General features: G+C 30.1%; 1 protein-coding gene and 1 pseudogene across 1 annotated transcript; both read left to right on the forward strand.

Annotated features, from left to right (window-relative positions):
- Positions 1 to 285: 285 nt before the first annotated feature.
- LOC130981093 (coatomer subunit beta'-1-like) lies at positions 286 to 3200 on the forward strand (annotated as a pseudogene).
- Positions 3201 to 14897: 11697 nt separating this feature from the next.
- Positions 14898 to 15843, forward strand: LOC130981094 (NAC domain-containing protein 40-like; the record flags this gene model as incomplete). Its single annotated transcript, XM_057904721.1, has 3 exons — positions 14898 to 15090; positions 15177 to 15430; positions 15760 to 15843. Coding segments are annotated over exons 1-3 (531 nt in total), but the record flags the coding sequence as incomplete, so codon positions are not given.
- Between the last annotated feature and the right edge of the window lie 1817 nt (positions 15844 to 17660).

Genomic DNA, 17660 nt, shown 5'->3' on the forward strand with positions numbered 1-17660 from the left:
TTTTTTTTGGTAAAATTTAATTTAAGCATTATAAAACAACATTGTTTCCATCCGAAATATAATTTTAATAAATCTAAAAATTATCTACCTATGAAAATTTATCTCAATAAAATCCTTGTTTGACAAGGGGCTAAGTGCTTGCAATGCTTTGACATGGGCACTATATTTTTAAAAATTGCCTGATTTGGTTCCCAAATAAAATTTGTATTAATTTTGCTATCGTTGAAGTGAAATAATTATTCTCCAGGGAAATTTGATTGTAGTGAGAATTATGTTTTCTTTCAAGAAAAGAAGAGTATCCGGCCAACATTTTCAGCTGAACGAATATTTGGTGGCACTGTACTGGCAATGTGCTCAAATGATTTCATTTTCTTTTACAATTGGGCTGAATGCAGGTTGATTCGTCGGATTGATGTTAATGTGAAAGTAAGTGCTTATTTTTTGCTATGTAAGTCGTCGTTAATCTTTTAAAATATTTATTGTGCCAGATCCTTTATTAGGCTGATAGTGGTGATTGCAAGTTACACATCATTCTACATCTTGAAGTACAACGTGAGGATTCTAATTAAATTGATCCTTTTATCTACAGTTGATTTTATCCGAACACACAAAAAAGGGGAGAAATTTTATTGGGTTGCAATTTGCTAGTCAGACACAATAAAAATTTTAACTTCCACTTTTGCAGCGTGATGTTGTTGCATCATATCTTGACAGTAAAACGGTCGTTGATGAGCAAGGTGTTGAAGATGCCTTTGAGCTCCTCCATGAAATGAATGAGCATGTGAGAACAGGGATCTGGGTTGGGGATTGTTTTATCTACAACTATTCTTCTTGGAGGCTTAACTATTGTGTTGGTGGAGAGGTATTACCAATTTCTTCTATTTGGTTCAATTTGAAAGATCTTCTAATTCTCATGTTTATTGAACTCCTTGTTATCACCTCTACGTCTTGATAAGTTTATTCGTTGCGGAGAGAAGGATTTATTTTACTACTTGGCTCAGTTAAGGCTTCTTGATAAATACCATTATGAATTTAGGTGACTACAATATCTCATTTGGACCGTTCTATGTACTTGTTGGGATATCTTGCCAGCCAAAGTAAGGTTTACTTGATAGACAAAGAGTTCAAGTAAGTGCAGTCTTTGTATCATTTGATATCACATATTACGCTAATAGTGTAGTGCAGTGCTTGATTATATTTCTGTTCTTGATGGTTTCAGTGTAATGGGATACACACTACTTTTGAGCTTGATTGAGTACAAGACTCTTGTGATGCGTGGTGACTTGGATAGGGCCAATGAAGTTCTACCATCCATTCCTAAAGAGCATCACAATAGGTTCTAGCTCATTAATAGCACATCACTTCTTGCCCACTTTGTTATAGTATTCTTAACACTGAATTATTGTTATTGTTATTGCTTGATGTTCTTTCATGATACAAGTGTATAGTCTCATATTTTGCAGTTTTACCCATCTTCTTAATGTAGAGGGTGTATTGTTCAACTTTCTAAATTAGGAGTTCAGTTCTAAAGCTTGGTTCTAAGATGTCATATATGTGTCCTAATTAAAATGGATTTTTTTTCAATAATTAAATAAAAAATTTATATTTTCCCCAACATGATTTTTGGACTTTAATTCCTAAAATACGATTTTTTTTTTGGGTATTTAAGCAAGTTCGCCGGACCCTTCGACAAACTCTATAAAAATTCGCAAGTTCGCCTAACTAAACGGCGAACTCCCTTTTAAGTTTTTTCAATTCCGCGTTATCATCATCTCCAAATAGTATATAGATCTACAAACAGTATATAGGAATACACAAAAATACATGGACAACAATTATGGCTTCTTCAACGATTTTTTTAATTATAAATTAAAAAAATAAGTCATATTTAACCATGGCAACCATTGTTATCGTCTCTAAAAATATATAGATACACTGGAATAAGCCATATTTAACAAAAAAATTAATTATAAATTAAAAAAAATAATTATTACCCAAAAATAATCCACTTCGAATATATCAGATTGGAAAGTTAACAATGGTAACAATTATTATCATTTCCAGAATATATAAAAGTACACAAAAAGTACACAGGATAACAATCTTTGTTAGTTTTGGGAAAGTTATTTTTTTAATTTATAATTAAAAAAATACTTGTTAAATATGGTTTATTCCGGTGTACCTATGTATTTTTAGAGACGATAACAATGGTTGCCATTGTTAAATATGACTTATTTTTTTAATTTATAATTAAAAAATCCTTGAAAAAATCATGCTGGTTGTTCGTGTATTTTTGTGTATTTCTATATACTGTTTGTAGATCTGTATACTATTTGGAGATGATGATAACGCTGAATTGAAAAAACTTAAAAGGGAGTTCGCCGTTTGGTTAGGCGAACTTACCAATTTTTATAGAGTTCGACGGACCAATGAAAAAAAATCGTATTTTGGGAATTAAAGTCCAAAAATCATGTTTGGGGAAATATAAATTTTTTTTATTTTATTATTGAAAAAAATCCTAGTTAAAATTATATACTTGTTTTTATGGTAGTGTGGTTTGATTTCTGGAATCACAAGGCATGATAGAGGATGCTCTTGAAGTAGCTATTGACCCTGACTATAGATTCGAATGTTCAATCTAGCCATGCAGCTTAGGAGATTAGTGGTTGTAAAAGTAAGTTAAAAAAATTTCATGTGCTTGAAAGGAGATAGCCTTTGACTTATAAAAGTTTTATAATGTAACTTACTGATTACTTTCTTATTTCACTTTAAATTATGAGAACTACTTATCCTTTTTTCTCCTCTTCGATCAGAGCATTACCACAGAAGTGCAGAGTGAGTCTAAATGGAAGCAGTTGGGAGAATTAGCCATGTCTACTGAAAAAGTGTTTTTCTTTATAAATGCTGATCATAGTAGGATTTTAAATATTTATTATTATTGTCACTGTTAGTAATGATCTAGGGGTTTTGATGTTGATCATTTTTCTTAACTAATGAATTTCTAGCATGGTTTAATTTCATCTTTATTAGCATGTTTATTTACTGCATTTCATGAATTCTCATAAAATTGTTATTGGCAATATTCTTCAAATTCATTCTAATCATTGCATTATTTCATTTGCAGAGGACAAGAGTTGCTTGTGAAGCAATTGTTGAAGCTGGGTACTATTGAGGTTGAAGGTGAAGCGGTTGCAGATTAAGTTATAACTATTGAGGATTAAGTTATAACTATTGAGGATTAAGTTATAAGTACAATTGTTAGCTTCATATGTTTGGATTAAGTTGGGATTTTTTGAATTTACATTTTATGGATTATGACTATTTAAAACTTGTAGAATTCAACTTTTGAAATATATTGTTTTTATTTTGTAAAACTTGTGCGATTGAGTTTAAATTTATTGAAATATAATGCCATTTATTATTTTGTTGGTAGACACAAATTATTATTTATAATAGAAATAATTTTTGCAATATTTAATAAAAGAAAGCAATGATGCTGGAGAGATTATGACAATTTAAAACAGTCACTAAATAAAGAAAAAAGCTGTCACAGAAATTAGTAATATATCTAAAAACTGTTATAAAACTAGTAACTTAGTGACGATTTAAAATAGTTATGAAATATAAGAAAAAACTGTCACATGAATTAGTAATTTAACAACAGTTTCAAAACGTCGTGAAATACATCATAAAAAACACCTTTACAAGTGTTACAAATTCGTGACGGTTTTATACTTCAAAATTCGCCAAAAATAATTTAGCGACACTCCCTACCAAGGGTGGTCCAAAACTGTCACTATGTCAGTTGGCGACGCTCAAATCTGTGACGCTTTTTTTAACAGTTGCAAAACCATTTAATGACGGTTAAAACCATCGCCAAGCATTAAAAAAAATGTCGCCAAAATGCTATTTTGTTGTAGTGGGTCAAACTGATAGTAGAGACATGAATTTGGTTAGTTGGAAGGTGTTGATCACCCTTAAGAAATTTGGTAGCTTGGGAATTCGAGATCCATTTTGTGCTAATATTAAAAATTCTAGATCCGTTTTGTGCTAATGTTGCTCTTCTTGTGAAACTAGTTTGACAATTTTTTCATCATCCAAACAAGTTATGGATTCAATTATTGGCAAAAAAATATTATTCTTCTCCCAAAAACTATTTTTGTCGATCTTGAGACACGAGCTCTTATATTTGGAAGAGTATATGTAAAACTTGGGATCTCTTGAAGGATAGTTTTGTTTGAAGTATTGGGAATCTAAATCAGAATTTTTGATTTTCTAATTGGAGAAAAGAGGGGCATCTTTGTCATGAGATGAATTATGTTTACATTTCTGACTCGGATCTCCGGATCTTGGATCTTTGGTCATCTGGACAGTGACACCTTCAAAATATCTATTCTTCTCTAAACTAATTTTTGTAAGGCAACATTCTTTCCTATAATCCGGATGTGCAAGTTTATTCAGTGGTAGGATGGTTTTGGTCTAGTGTGACGTCAAAGGTTTATGACTCTTGTAGTGGTTACATGTAGCTCAGTAAGAAGAAGTTTGGTTGAGAGGACCAGGGGAATTGGCTTTGGTTTTGGCGTCATCTTCTTCTGGAAAAATATAAATTCTTGGCCTGACTTTGTCTTAGGAAGGCTCTACCCACTGCTGCTTTTCATTTCAAGAGGGACATCTCACTAACGGACAGCTGTCCACGATATTTTTTTTTGTCAGAAATTGATTGTTCATTATATTCGAGATTGTCCAAAAGTTCAACTAGTTTAACAGGCTTTGGAGATTTATGATCAACCTCTGGATTTGATGAACTGGTTCTTACTTCATAGTAAAGAGCACCATTTTAGATTTTTTTCTGGTCTATAGTGGATTTGGCATTCCAAGAATAATGAGATCTTTCATCCATACGAGTCTTGGCCTCTAAATAAGGTGACTAGTGTGGCTTTGTCCTTTGAAAAGAAGTTTGGAATATTTTTGAGTTGTAACGAGTTTTTATCTCCTCTACTAGTAGTTGCTCATGGATTCTTCCTCAGTGGCTACTTTAAGATTAATTATAATGCAAGATATCCTGGTATTGGTGATTGGGTTGGTTTTATTTGTGTTAGCAGAGATTGAAATGGAAGTTGGCAATGAGGTTGTTTGGAAACAATTGAGAGTCGTAATATTCTGTAAAGAGAGTTGTTTGCTATTTGGAGAGGATATCTTCTAGCCTAAGACTTGGGGCAAAGAGATATTATTTGTGAAATAGATTGTGTGGATGTCTTTACTCTTGTCAATAATTTTCAGGATAACTCTGATTTTGTTGATCTTTTGGTGCTAAAAATTCGGGACATCATGTCTTAGAAATGGCGTGTTAACTTCCTATTGATTTTAAGAGATGCAAATAAAGTGGTAGACATAATGGCAAAAATGGCAAAGCAGTTCCTTATTCTTTGTTTTTTCTTTCTTGTTTGTTCTATTGTTACTTTCCAGTCACCAAAAAAAATTACCATTGATTTTGTAATTTCCATGAAATATATGTCCACTATCTTAAGTTGAGTGATTAACTTTTCATTTTACCACATTACCAATTTCTTCACGTCAGAGAATCTTGATCCACACATAATAATTAAAGGATTAATCTTAGTATATAAGCAATTAGCATTTACAAGTCTTATAAGTGCGGAACTTACTAAAATCCTAAACGCGCTCCAATTCGTACATACAAGTCACGCGCTATATAACAGAATTTAGCTTCAATCAAAATCAATTAACGCGCGAATATGTCACTTCCAATCTTTAAAAGATTTCATTACCTTCTTCGAATCTCTTGTCAAGTTTCTTCGTTCTCCTTCTCGCGTTCTCCCTTGGTCTTTTGGATCATTTTTCTTCTGCATTTATCACTTCTTTGGTCTTCGTCATTCACCTGAGTTTTGTGAACTGTAACGCTAGCTTCGTTTTATTTCGATTTTCTGGTTTTTGAAATCAAATTTTGAAGTCCTTTTGAAGATAATGGATTATTCAACCTCAGATTATCAGCTCAATCACGGCGAAGTGGATTCAATCTCAGATTGTCAGCTCAATCACGGCAAAGTAGGTTTTGAATTTGAATCGAACGAAGTTCCTGAGGTTTGATTTAGTTTCAGTTAATTATGATTGTCTAGCTGAATAATTCGTGAACCTAGACTGTGAAATTAATGCGTGAACATAATCTGTGAATTGAATCTAATGCATTAGTTTTGATTAATTATCTGCAATTTATAGCAAACACTCAGGTGTAGATCAGAACTTTTTGGGTTTATTTTTAGGGAGGTTTGGGTGTATTTTAGGGAAGTTTGGGTGTATTTACAGTTTATGGTTTTTCTTGTTATTTTTAATTGACTTGTTGTCGTTTGGGTGTATATCAGGAGTCTTTGGGTGTATGTTACTTTGATTGTTATTTTTTTATGAGGTGCAGAAATTCTATAGTATTTTATTGTTTTTAACATGTTGTATTTTGTAGCCCCTCTCTGTTGTTGATGAGCAACTTGTTCCCAAGATTGGAATGACTTTTAAAAACCTTGAAGATGTTGCAAAATTATACAAGGACTATGCTAAGGCTGCAGGTTTTTCTACAAGAGTTCGGAGTACAAATAAAAAGGGTGTATAGTTACAAAATATGGGTGTAAACCATAGTTTTTCTTGGGTGTATTTCTGAACTTTCTTGTGTTTGACATTTTACATACATATATATTTCAGAATATGCTGTTTATGTTATAAATTATTTTTTATTTTTTTATTATGGTATAGAGTTTAGGGTTTAGGGTTTAAGGGTTTAAAGGTTTACAGGTTTAAGGGTCTAGGGGCTTAGGGTTTAGGGTTTAGGATTTTAGCGGTTTAGGGATAAAGCATTAGGGGATAGAAGTATGGTGTATATTTAACTTTCCTTGGGTATAAGATGAGATCTTATGGGTGTAAAAATCAATAATTTAGGTGGTTTAGGGTTTAGGATTTAGGGTTTTAGGATTTAAGGTTTAGGGTTTAGGGTTTAGGGTTTTAGGGTTTAGGATTTAGGGTTTAGGATTTTAGGGGTTTAGGAATAAAGCATCATGGGATAGAAGTCTGGTGTATATTAAAATTTTTTTTTTGTGTAAAATGAGATCTTATGGGTGTAAAAATCAATGATTTGGGTATAGTAGGTTGGGTGGTTTAGGGTTTAGGTTTTTAGGGTTTAGTGTTTAGGGTTTAGGGTTTATGTTTTAAGGTTTAGAGTTTATGGTTTAGGGTTTAGGGATTAGGGTTTAGGGTTTAGGGTTTTAGGGTTTTAGGGTTTAGGGTTTTAGGTTTTAGGTTTTAGGGTTTAAGGTTTTGGGTTTTGGGTTTAGGGTTTAAGGTTTATGGTTTAGGGGTTTAGGGTTTAGGGGTTTAGGGGTTTAGGGGTTTTGAATTTAGAGTTAGGGTTTAGGGTTTAGGGTTTTTGGTTTACGGTTTAGGTTTTTAGGGTTTAGAGTTTAGGGTTTTAGGGATAAATCATTAGGGGGGATAGATGTTTGGGTGTATAATCAACATTCTTTGGGTGTAAAATTTCAGGTTATGAGTGTATATTTGGTTTGATGTTTTCCTTCATATTATAGTACCTGTAAATCAGACATTTTGAATACACCAGAGAGAGTTTAATTATGGAAAAAAAATTTACTTATAATTAGATCAAATATATTTACATCATGTGTTCAATTTCTTACAAGAGTATATAACAGTTACATTAATCAATGACAATATCATTAGAATCTATCTGATAAAATAGACTCAATAAAAATGAGGATGGCCTGGAAAGTCTTATTGCATCACTTCTCCTCGCTCATATTTCTGAATTTTTCACTCAACAGATGGGTTGCACACTTTAGGTCCTTGGTTTGCTGTAAACAAAGCAAAATTAGAGTTAGATATATTTCTATTATGAAAAACTGATTTGATCGAAGACATATATTTGTTCTTACATTTTTTTCAACTTGGTTTTTGCCTTCCATTTTTACTGCAATGAAAAATACACCCATAGATATCAGTCAGATACACCCATAGATCAACCACATACACGCAAACCGATTTCATAAGCATTTAATGTGGTCAGTTCAAAATGATGTTCAATTGACTCAAACATCGATAAATATACAAGCTCAAGCAATATTACAATGTCAAGCAATATACACCCAAGGACAAGAAGTATTAGAACATTTGCAACAGTTGACTATATTAAATTATATGAGTTCAAAAATATACACCCAACAATCAACCATATACACCCAACACATTACGCCATATACACCCAACAAATTACTTAATATACACACAAAAATTAGTTAGGAGAAGAACTAGAACAAGAAGAATAGTAAAAGCTAGAACAAGATGAACGATATAAACTTAGATGAGGCACATACACCCAAACCGATTTCATAAGTATTTAATTAGATCAGTTCAAAATTATGTTCAATTCACTGAAACATGGATAAATATACAAGCTCTAGCAATATTACAATGTCAAGCAATATATACCCAAGGACAAGCAATATTAGAACACTTGCAACAGTTGATTATATTACATGATATGAGTTTAGGAATATACACCCAACAAATTATGCCATATACACCCAACAATCAACCATATACACCCAACACATTACGCCATATACACCCAACAATCAACCATATACACCCATACAAATTACTCCATATACACCCAATAAATTAAGCAATATACAGCGAAAAATCAGTTACGAGAAGAACTAGAACAAGAAGAACAGTAAAACCTAGAACCACGTTAAAGAACAGTAAAACCTAAAGGAACTTACAAGAAGAGTAAAACCTAGAATAAGAAGAACAGTAAAAACAGTGATATGAGATTTAGAACAAGAAGATCAGTAATACCTAGAAGACCAGAAGAACAGTAAAACTTAGTTCTTCGATTTCGAAATCAGAAACAAAAATGTGGAAAATGTACAAGATGAGTAAAACAGTAACGTACCTTGAATAATATTTTGTTGATGGTTTCTGCTAATATTCGCGACGAGTTCGAATGTCTCTTCAGTTTGGAATGTTGCTCGAAACTTGAGGATTTGTGTTATCTTTGAAGGAGAAGAGGAAGAATGAGCCATAACGAGCGGTTTTTTCGAAGCGTAACCGTTTAAGTGACGCGCGTGGAATTGACGCTCCATTCAAAGGGAGAGAGTGCGCGTGGATTAAACCTGGGTTGGGTCAACTTGTAAGAGTTGTATGCGTTATTTGCATGTATGTGTAGCAGGGCCCATAATTAAATTAGTCTCCGAAAGATAAGATATCTTTAAATTTATTTTTGAAAGATTTTTTCAATCAAATTGGTCCATTAAAGATTAAAAATTAATCATACTAGTATTTTTACCCGTAATAACATTACGAGAATATAAATGTTTTAAAACTACGGTTCATTTTGTTCTAACAGTATAGATTATGCATGACACAAAAGATTTATAAAAATCAAACTATTTTTACAAAAAAAATCGTAAATTGACAAAAATCTCTGATTAAGAAGGTCAATGTATTTGTAGATAAAAAATCAAATAATAAGATTTTTAGTTATTATTTTTATATAAAAAAGTTAAATTTTTTATTAATAATTAATTTTAATATTCGTTATCTAAAATTTAAAACAATTTAACGTGTATACTTTTACATTTAATTAGGTGTTAACTGTTAAGTCTGTTGCACAAATAGAAATAATTAATTTTTATGCTTACTATTTAAAAATAATATTTTTTCTCTCTATGTATATAAAAATATAATTAGATATTAGCATAAAAAATTATACTGATAGTTATAAAATTAATTCAAAATTAATTTTTTTAAATAATTAAATCTTGATTCTAACTTTAATTATAACATTAGTATTCTCTCCAAATTATATTTAATAAATATTTAAAAGAAGAGAAATAAAAATATAGATTTAAAAGATAAGCGGTAAAAATTTAAAGCTAAATAAAAAAATAAAAAACTATGTATATAATAATAATATTTTTTATTTAAATTATATTACTTTGTTAATTTTATTTTCTGTAGAAGAGAAAGATAGAAAAAATAGAGAATGAGAGAAAAGAGAAAAAAAGATAAAGATGAAAAATGAGAGTGAGAGTGAGAGTTCGTTAATTTTGGAAGAAAAAAATTTATTTTAATTGTAAAAAATATTGGATGACATATTTTGATTTGTCAAATTATTAATATAAAATATAAATTATATATATAGTAAAAATAGTAGAGAGAAATAGAAAAATGGAGAGAGGTAGATGAGAGAATTTAGTAAAGGAGTTTATTAATTTTGAAAAAAAAATATTCTCTCTCAATTTTAATAAGAGAGTGTCATGTGACACATTTGATTATTAAATTAGATAGTAATGTATGATACATAATATATGTATATTTCAATTTTAATTTTAATGCAATTAAAGAATGTTATGTTGCACATTTTGATTGTCAAATTAGTAATTAGTCATTGATATTGATAATGATATATAAAATAGATAGAGTGGTTGAAAGAATGAGAGAAATAGAGAAAGGAAGAGGGAGGAGGGGAGAATTCTTTAATTTTGGAGGAAAAGATTTGATTTCAATTACAATAAAGGAGTGTCATGTGATGCACTTTGGTTGTAAAATTAGTAAGGAAGAGGGAATAATAATTCTTTAATTTTAGAGAGAAAGATTTAATTTCAATTACAATTAGAGAATGACATGCGTCACATTTTGGTTGTAAAATTAGTAAGGAGGAGAGGAAAATTCTTTAATTTTAGAAGGAAAGATTTGATTTTAATTACAATGAGAAAGTGACGTGGGGCACATTTTGATTGTAAAATAATAGATATAATAGATTTGTCCTTCAATCACTCCATTAATAATTTTTATCAACAAATGATGTTGTGCATTAATTGACAACACACATGATACTTGCCATGTCTAATTGAATATTGACTAAATATGTTTATAAAAATCTATTAATTTAGTTATTTTTCCTAATTACATAAATCCTATTCCCAATTAAGATCTAGCGACTAAATTAATAGATTCTCAAAACATATTTAATTAGCGTCCAATTAGATATGTTAGCTGTCATATATATTATCAATTAATTGTTCACATTATCAATCATGGACAGAAATTATTGATTGAGTAATTGAAAAACAAATATTATTACTTGGCAATTTTTAAAAGATTAATTTAATTGATAACATTTTTTAAGAACAAATTTAAAGAACATCTCATCTTTTAGAGACAATTAACTATTAATTTCTCTATATATATAAATGGCTTTTTTCATATTGTATAAGTTCTTCATCCATATCATAAATGAAACAAAGAAAAAGAACAGATGTTCACAACTAATTTACAACTCTCGTTGATTAATATTAATAGACATTAGTAAAAAAAAATTGTTAATGGACATTGAAAATGGTCGATTAGAGATAGAACTGGCAATGGGTATAATAGAATAAGGTTTAGACCTTACTCGCAGGTTGAAATTTTCTAAAAATTTTATCTTATCCTATTCGCGAGTTGAGAATCTCTCAACCCTAACCCTACTCGCACTCTAAAATTCTAAATCCTATCCTACCAACCCTACTTGCAGAAACATAAAAAACTTTTAAACAAATATAAAATTCAACCATTCCAAATTTCATACATATTAATAAAATAGAAAATAAAAACTAAATATAAATTAAAATTAAAAACAATAAAATCTTAAAGAAATTCAGTATAAAATTACAAATAATATGACCATCAATTAGCTTAGTGACTAGTGATTATTTCAAATTTTTATAAAAAGAAAATTGTGAGTTCAAAATTCACTTTTTTCACTGCATACATAACTTTTATATATGTATTATCATATAATATATTAGGAGTACGGGTAGAGTATGATAGAGTAGGGTATACCCTAAATTTGTACCTTACCCTATCAGTATACAAATTCGCACAAAAAAAACACAGTCAATTTTAAAGGTGTATTTGGTTTAATTTTTAAAACATGTTCAATTGTCTAAATTTTAAAATATTTTATTTGACTATTATTTTTGTCTGAATGCAAATATGATTCTGTATTTTAATTTTCATTCACCGGAAACAAATGATGACTTTTGGATTTATCTTTCATTAAAAATATTTATTTCTGTTTTGCTGGCTTTGTCATTTAATCTCATTTGTAAGAAGAGATACTAGAAATAATATTTTTTTTTCATTTGTCATTCAATCATTAGACTTTTTGTATTTATTTTTTTATGGCTATACTTTGTAAATAAATATTTTTTATAATATTATTTTTAGTATTCTTTTTTAAGTTTTGATTTTTTTAATCAATTTTTCATTTATTTTTCTTATTCATAATATGAATGTTTTTGTTTAGATTTTTTTTATGTTCTCTAATAATTTTTAATACTCAACGGCTCATTATTCATATATTTTTTAATTATTTTTATTAATGCAAATTTTTTTATGTAATTTTTTTATTTTTTGTTTAACTTTGCATAATTTTTATTGTATTTTTGAATAAATATGTACTTTATTTACTTATTGTTATTTTTTATAATATAAATTATTAATTTTATTAAAATATCAAATTAAAACAAAAAATACCAAAGAAGAATATTGAAAAATGATGACAAAAAGAAAATACCAAATAAGAGTACTAGTCTAGTATTGCACCAAAAAATGGCCTAAAAAAAATATCCATTTTCCACACAAAGATATAGAATCATAAATATAAAGTATTTTTTATATAGTCATTCTTATTTTTTATAAATATAAAATATACTAAAGTAGAAGAGACTTTAGTATAGTCATCCATATATTTTATATTCTTCATAACTCTCAATAATAATAGATATAGAAAATTGTCAATTGGAGAGAAAAAAAGATTGATTGAAAGAAAAGGTTAAATTATACGGTTGATTTCTATATTTTTAGTAAAATTATAAATTTGTCCCTTACTTAAAAGGTTTATAATTGAATTTCTAAAGAGAATTAAAATTTATAATTGATTTAATCGAATATTATCAGAATATGCTAAAAATACTCTGTTAACATAGAAAATAGGTTGAAAATATTGTGTTAAATCAGGCACTTTTTGAAAGATGAAAACTAAATTATAAATTTTAATTTTTTTAAAGATCAATTTACAATTTCACTAAAAATATAAGAAATAACTGTGTAATTTAACTAAAAGAAAATGACCATATTAATTAATTGACTTTTTAAGTAATATAAAATAACGAACTAAGAGATAAATTTTGATAAAACAAAATCAGTGCAACTAAATATCTGTTAAAAATTATCCAAAATCAAATTCAATAACTCAAAACATCGTTAATTTAGTAGGAACCATGATATCCAAGCATGTTAACTGCACCTCCAATTAAATTGAATAGAATAAGCTAAGATATTCTAATATTTTTCCTAAATTCTACTTGATTTTCACTTAGAGTTTTTGTGTGCATGGAAAGTTATGTAAAAAATTTGTATTATTAGTTAGCGAAGAGAAATGCATTATTATTATATACAAAAAATATTTTCTGCGAAGTGGTCATCCACGCATGCACTCAAACGAACATAATGCAGTGCTACAAATTAAACATCATAATTGTAAAATAGTATCCATTTTCTAATGTAATAAATTGATAAAGTAGGAGAGACACGAGTAGAATCTAAATCTGCAATCTGACGTGCGAAAGAACAATTGATAACAAGTAGAAGAGGATGAAAGACTCAAGAGTAAAAGAAAAGAACAAAAAGAAAGAACGAGTGATATATGAATTTTGAATTATTCACATAAAATAAAGACACTCACATTATCAGTGTTTTATGTACAATAATTAAATAGTTAGATAAAATAACAAACCAACTAAATACTAGGTTAGCTCACTGTAAGAAAAAAGAACTGCTGCTACATTTTTTCTTGTCACGCTTTAAGAGTGTGGACAAAAAAAAGTCAACAACCACGCTTTTATAAAGGTGAGATTGATTAGAGATTTGGTTACATCTTTCTGTGCCATACTTTAAAAATGTGGCCGAAAAAGGTTAATCACCACAATTTTACGAGGAGAACGATTGATTAGTGATTTAATAACACTTTTTTTGTCACTCTTCAAAAGCATGGCTATAAAAAAATAAACAAGCGTGACTAATATGTTTTCCTACTGTAACAATTTTAAAACGTGCCCATATCTTTTAATTATTTGCCACTCTAAAAAAAAGCTAGCAATAGAGTTTCCTAACTCTAGGTATAACAAACTAAGCATAACAAATCATTAGCAAACTGTACAAGAGCTGAATTTGAATTTGAATTTTATTCATGTTCATGTTTATCATATTTTGTTATGATGATGAGCAATATTTTAAGTCAAAATTATGTGTATTTATGAGAACTGAAAACAAGAAAGAAAAGGCAAATATTATATTAGATAATTTATGAAAGAGAATTTTTTTGGTGACTCGATTATAAGAGAGATGATCGTCTTTTTCTTTACTATTAACTATTAACATGCAATAAAAATTTGATTAAAATATTATGTATTTGAAATTCTATAAAAAGATAAAAAATAAGTTCCAAGGTGATGTGAACAAGACAAATTTAGATGGATTAAGATAAGGAATAAAAAAAATGGGATGCAGAAATTAAGGAAACAATGGGAGAGGTGTGAGAGTGGGGATGAAGATAAAAGCGGAAGCACGGACTAGTTGCGATCGAAGTGTACATGCGAATGACACGTTAAAAGAATGGCATCAAACATGCTTGGTTCCCTCGCCGACCCTGTTTCACTCAAAGTACAAAGGCCTAAATTGCCGTACCAAATTGTTGTCACTCACCAATAAACAAAGAACAGAATAAAGTATCTCTCTCTAACACCAAACCCTTTTACTTTCACCTTAGAATCATGGGGGATAGGGATTCAAGCGGAGCACACATGTCAATAGCAGCTTCTTCTATGTTTCCTGGCTTTAGGTTCTGTCCCACTGACCATGAGTTGATCTCTTATTACCTCAGAAAAAAATTGGATGGTGATGAGGACAGTGTTCAGATCATTTCCGAGCTTGAACTTTGCACCTTTGAGCCTTGGGATTTGCCTGGTCAGTCTTATTCTTTCTTTTTGAATGATGTTGTTGCTTGTTTCTTGAGCCACGTAAATATTTATTATAAAAATGTTTGAAAACAGAAAAATCGTTCATTAAATCAAACGATGAGTGGTTTTTTTTCTCGCGACGAGGGAGAAAGTATCCCAATGGTTCACAAAATAAAAGGGCAACTAAACATGGGTATTGGAAGGTCACAGGCAATGAACGACAGATAGAGTCCAGTAAAAATGTGATTGGTACCAGACGCACCTTGGTATTCCATGTCGGTCGAGCTCCTAAAGGCCAGAGAACTGAATGGATTATTCATGAGTACCGCATCAATGACAAATTTCAGGTTAATTGATTCACATATTCTCCTTCCATTGATTGTTTAAGAGAGTGCATGTATTATCAAGATTTAGACTACATCAAATCAAAATCTATTTAGGTAGTTTTGAATTAGTTCCTTAGAGTGAATCTTGGTTTAATTCTTGAGAGTATATAGCACTTTACAAGCGTCAATTCTCCTTATAACTAGCTTTGTTCATTCTTGGGAGTACATAGTATTTAGCATATATTTTCATAAAGACAATTTCGCTACTTTCGATTCAATAGTTACCTTTATATGGCATAAATTTGATATTTATTAAGTACAATAAGTAACACTTTTGTGTCTCGAATCAGGATTCTTTGGTGGTTTGTCGGCTCAAGAGAAACACAAAATTCCATGCGAGTGATAGTTCTAACAAAGCTTCACGCAAGAGTAGTGGTGGAATCTCAGAAGGGGTTACAGTTCAAAGGAGCACTTGTGTGCTTACTCAAGATCGTTCTAACAAAGCTTCACGCAAGAGTAGTGCTTCACGCAAGAGTAGTTGTGGAGTCTCGGAAGGGGTTACAGTTCAAAGGAGCACTTGTGTGCCTATTCAAGATCGTTCTAACAAAGCTTCACGCAAGAGTAGTGCTTCACGCAAGAGTAGTTGTGGAGTTTCGAAAGGGGTTACGGTTCAAAGGAGCACTTGTGTGCCTATTCAAGATCGTTTTAACAAAGCTTCACGCAAGAATGGTTGTGGAGTCTCAGAAGGGGTTACAGTTCAAAGGATCACTTGTGTGCCTATACAAGATAAAGAGGTTGGGTGTAGTTCCAAGAAGGGTAACAATAATAATAGTTCTCCTTCTACTACTGCCCAAATTGAATCCAGTCGTATAGTTGCCAACGAAGCAAATCCCAAAACTTCTTCCGATCATTCTAAGGTAATAACTTGAACAATTGCATGAGAAAAGCAAGGAAATTACTTTATATGTTGTGATGTGTGGTTAGAAAGTGTGATGGAATTGAATGAAATTGTGATAACATGTAGGTGGTGGACGAAGTGGATTATTATGCAGAGATCAACTTAGTTGATATCATCAACTTAGATGAAACAGCACTCTGACGGCCATAGCCCATAGCCACCACAAGGGACAACAAATAGAGAATCACGCGGTTTCTAGATCAAAGGTTTCAACACAACTTCTTGACCAATGCTCCAACCAATCATCAAACAAAATCAACACTTTCCTGCTATACGGTTTGCTGCTCTTCACTTTCTTCGTTTGCACTTTACTAGCTCTAAGCTTTTTTCTTATCGGGAAGTCTCAAACAACTGTATAATATTCTTCATACCTCTCTCAAAGTTTAATTATAATTATTAATTAGTTAGAATTTTGGATCTTTTAAAATTTGAATTTCACTTTAGAGAGTAAAATGTGATTTTTTACAAACTATTCAAGATAAAAGATCACATTTTACTCTCTAAAATAAGAGTAAAATGAAATTCAAACTTTAGAAAATTCAAATCTATTAGTTAGTGTTTGTTAAATTGTATACAAAATTACAAAGAAATATGCACTCTTCATAGCGAAATAGTAAGGACCAGGATTATATTATTCATTTACCTTACCAATGTTGAATGTATGAACATCATCACTAATATTAAATAACTAAAAGTATATGATTAAGCAATTGACTAGCACCTTCCTGATCAAATATGAAGATGTAGGCAGTGACATGTGGCTGATGCTGCGAGGAGGATATGGCCGTATGGTCATCGGCATGTCGTTAAATGTAGATTTGGCTCTTATATAGTTATATATGGGAAATTGCACCATCTCCACTATTACGCGTTTATTTTTGAAGGCTAGTATTTGCCCACAAAGATAACCCGCAACTTTTCATGCTTATCCCCTAATTATAAGGTGTAACACCGTTGCCGATTATATTATACGTCACATTTATGCCCATACCATAAACGGTGTATTAATAATTAGTGATGCAACAATCAAATATAGAATATATATTAAAATAAAAAATAAATTAAATAATAAATATTTATGTATAAATATATGATAATTAATTTATTAGTTGATCTTTTATTATATACACATCATGTTACATTTCGTGTTTCGAAGAGGCAAAGCAACAAGCTTTGATCCTCATTATTCTCCATTGCGTTAAAAGCAATTTTAAAAAATCAAACAAAATTGTTGAAGGAAAAATCCTTACTAAAAGTTCAAGTCAAAGTTTAGATAGAAAAGATGACTGTTTT

Source organism: Arachis stenosperma, chromosome 5 (assembly GCF_014773155.1).
Source record: "Arachis stenosperma cultivar V10309 chromosome 5, arast.V10309.gnm1.PFL2, whole genome shotgun sequence".
NCBI classification, from domain to species: Eukaryota; Viridiplantae; Streptophyta; class Magnoliopsida; order Fabales; family Fabaceae; genus Arachis; species Arachis stenosperma.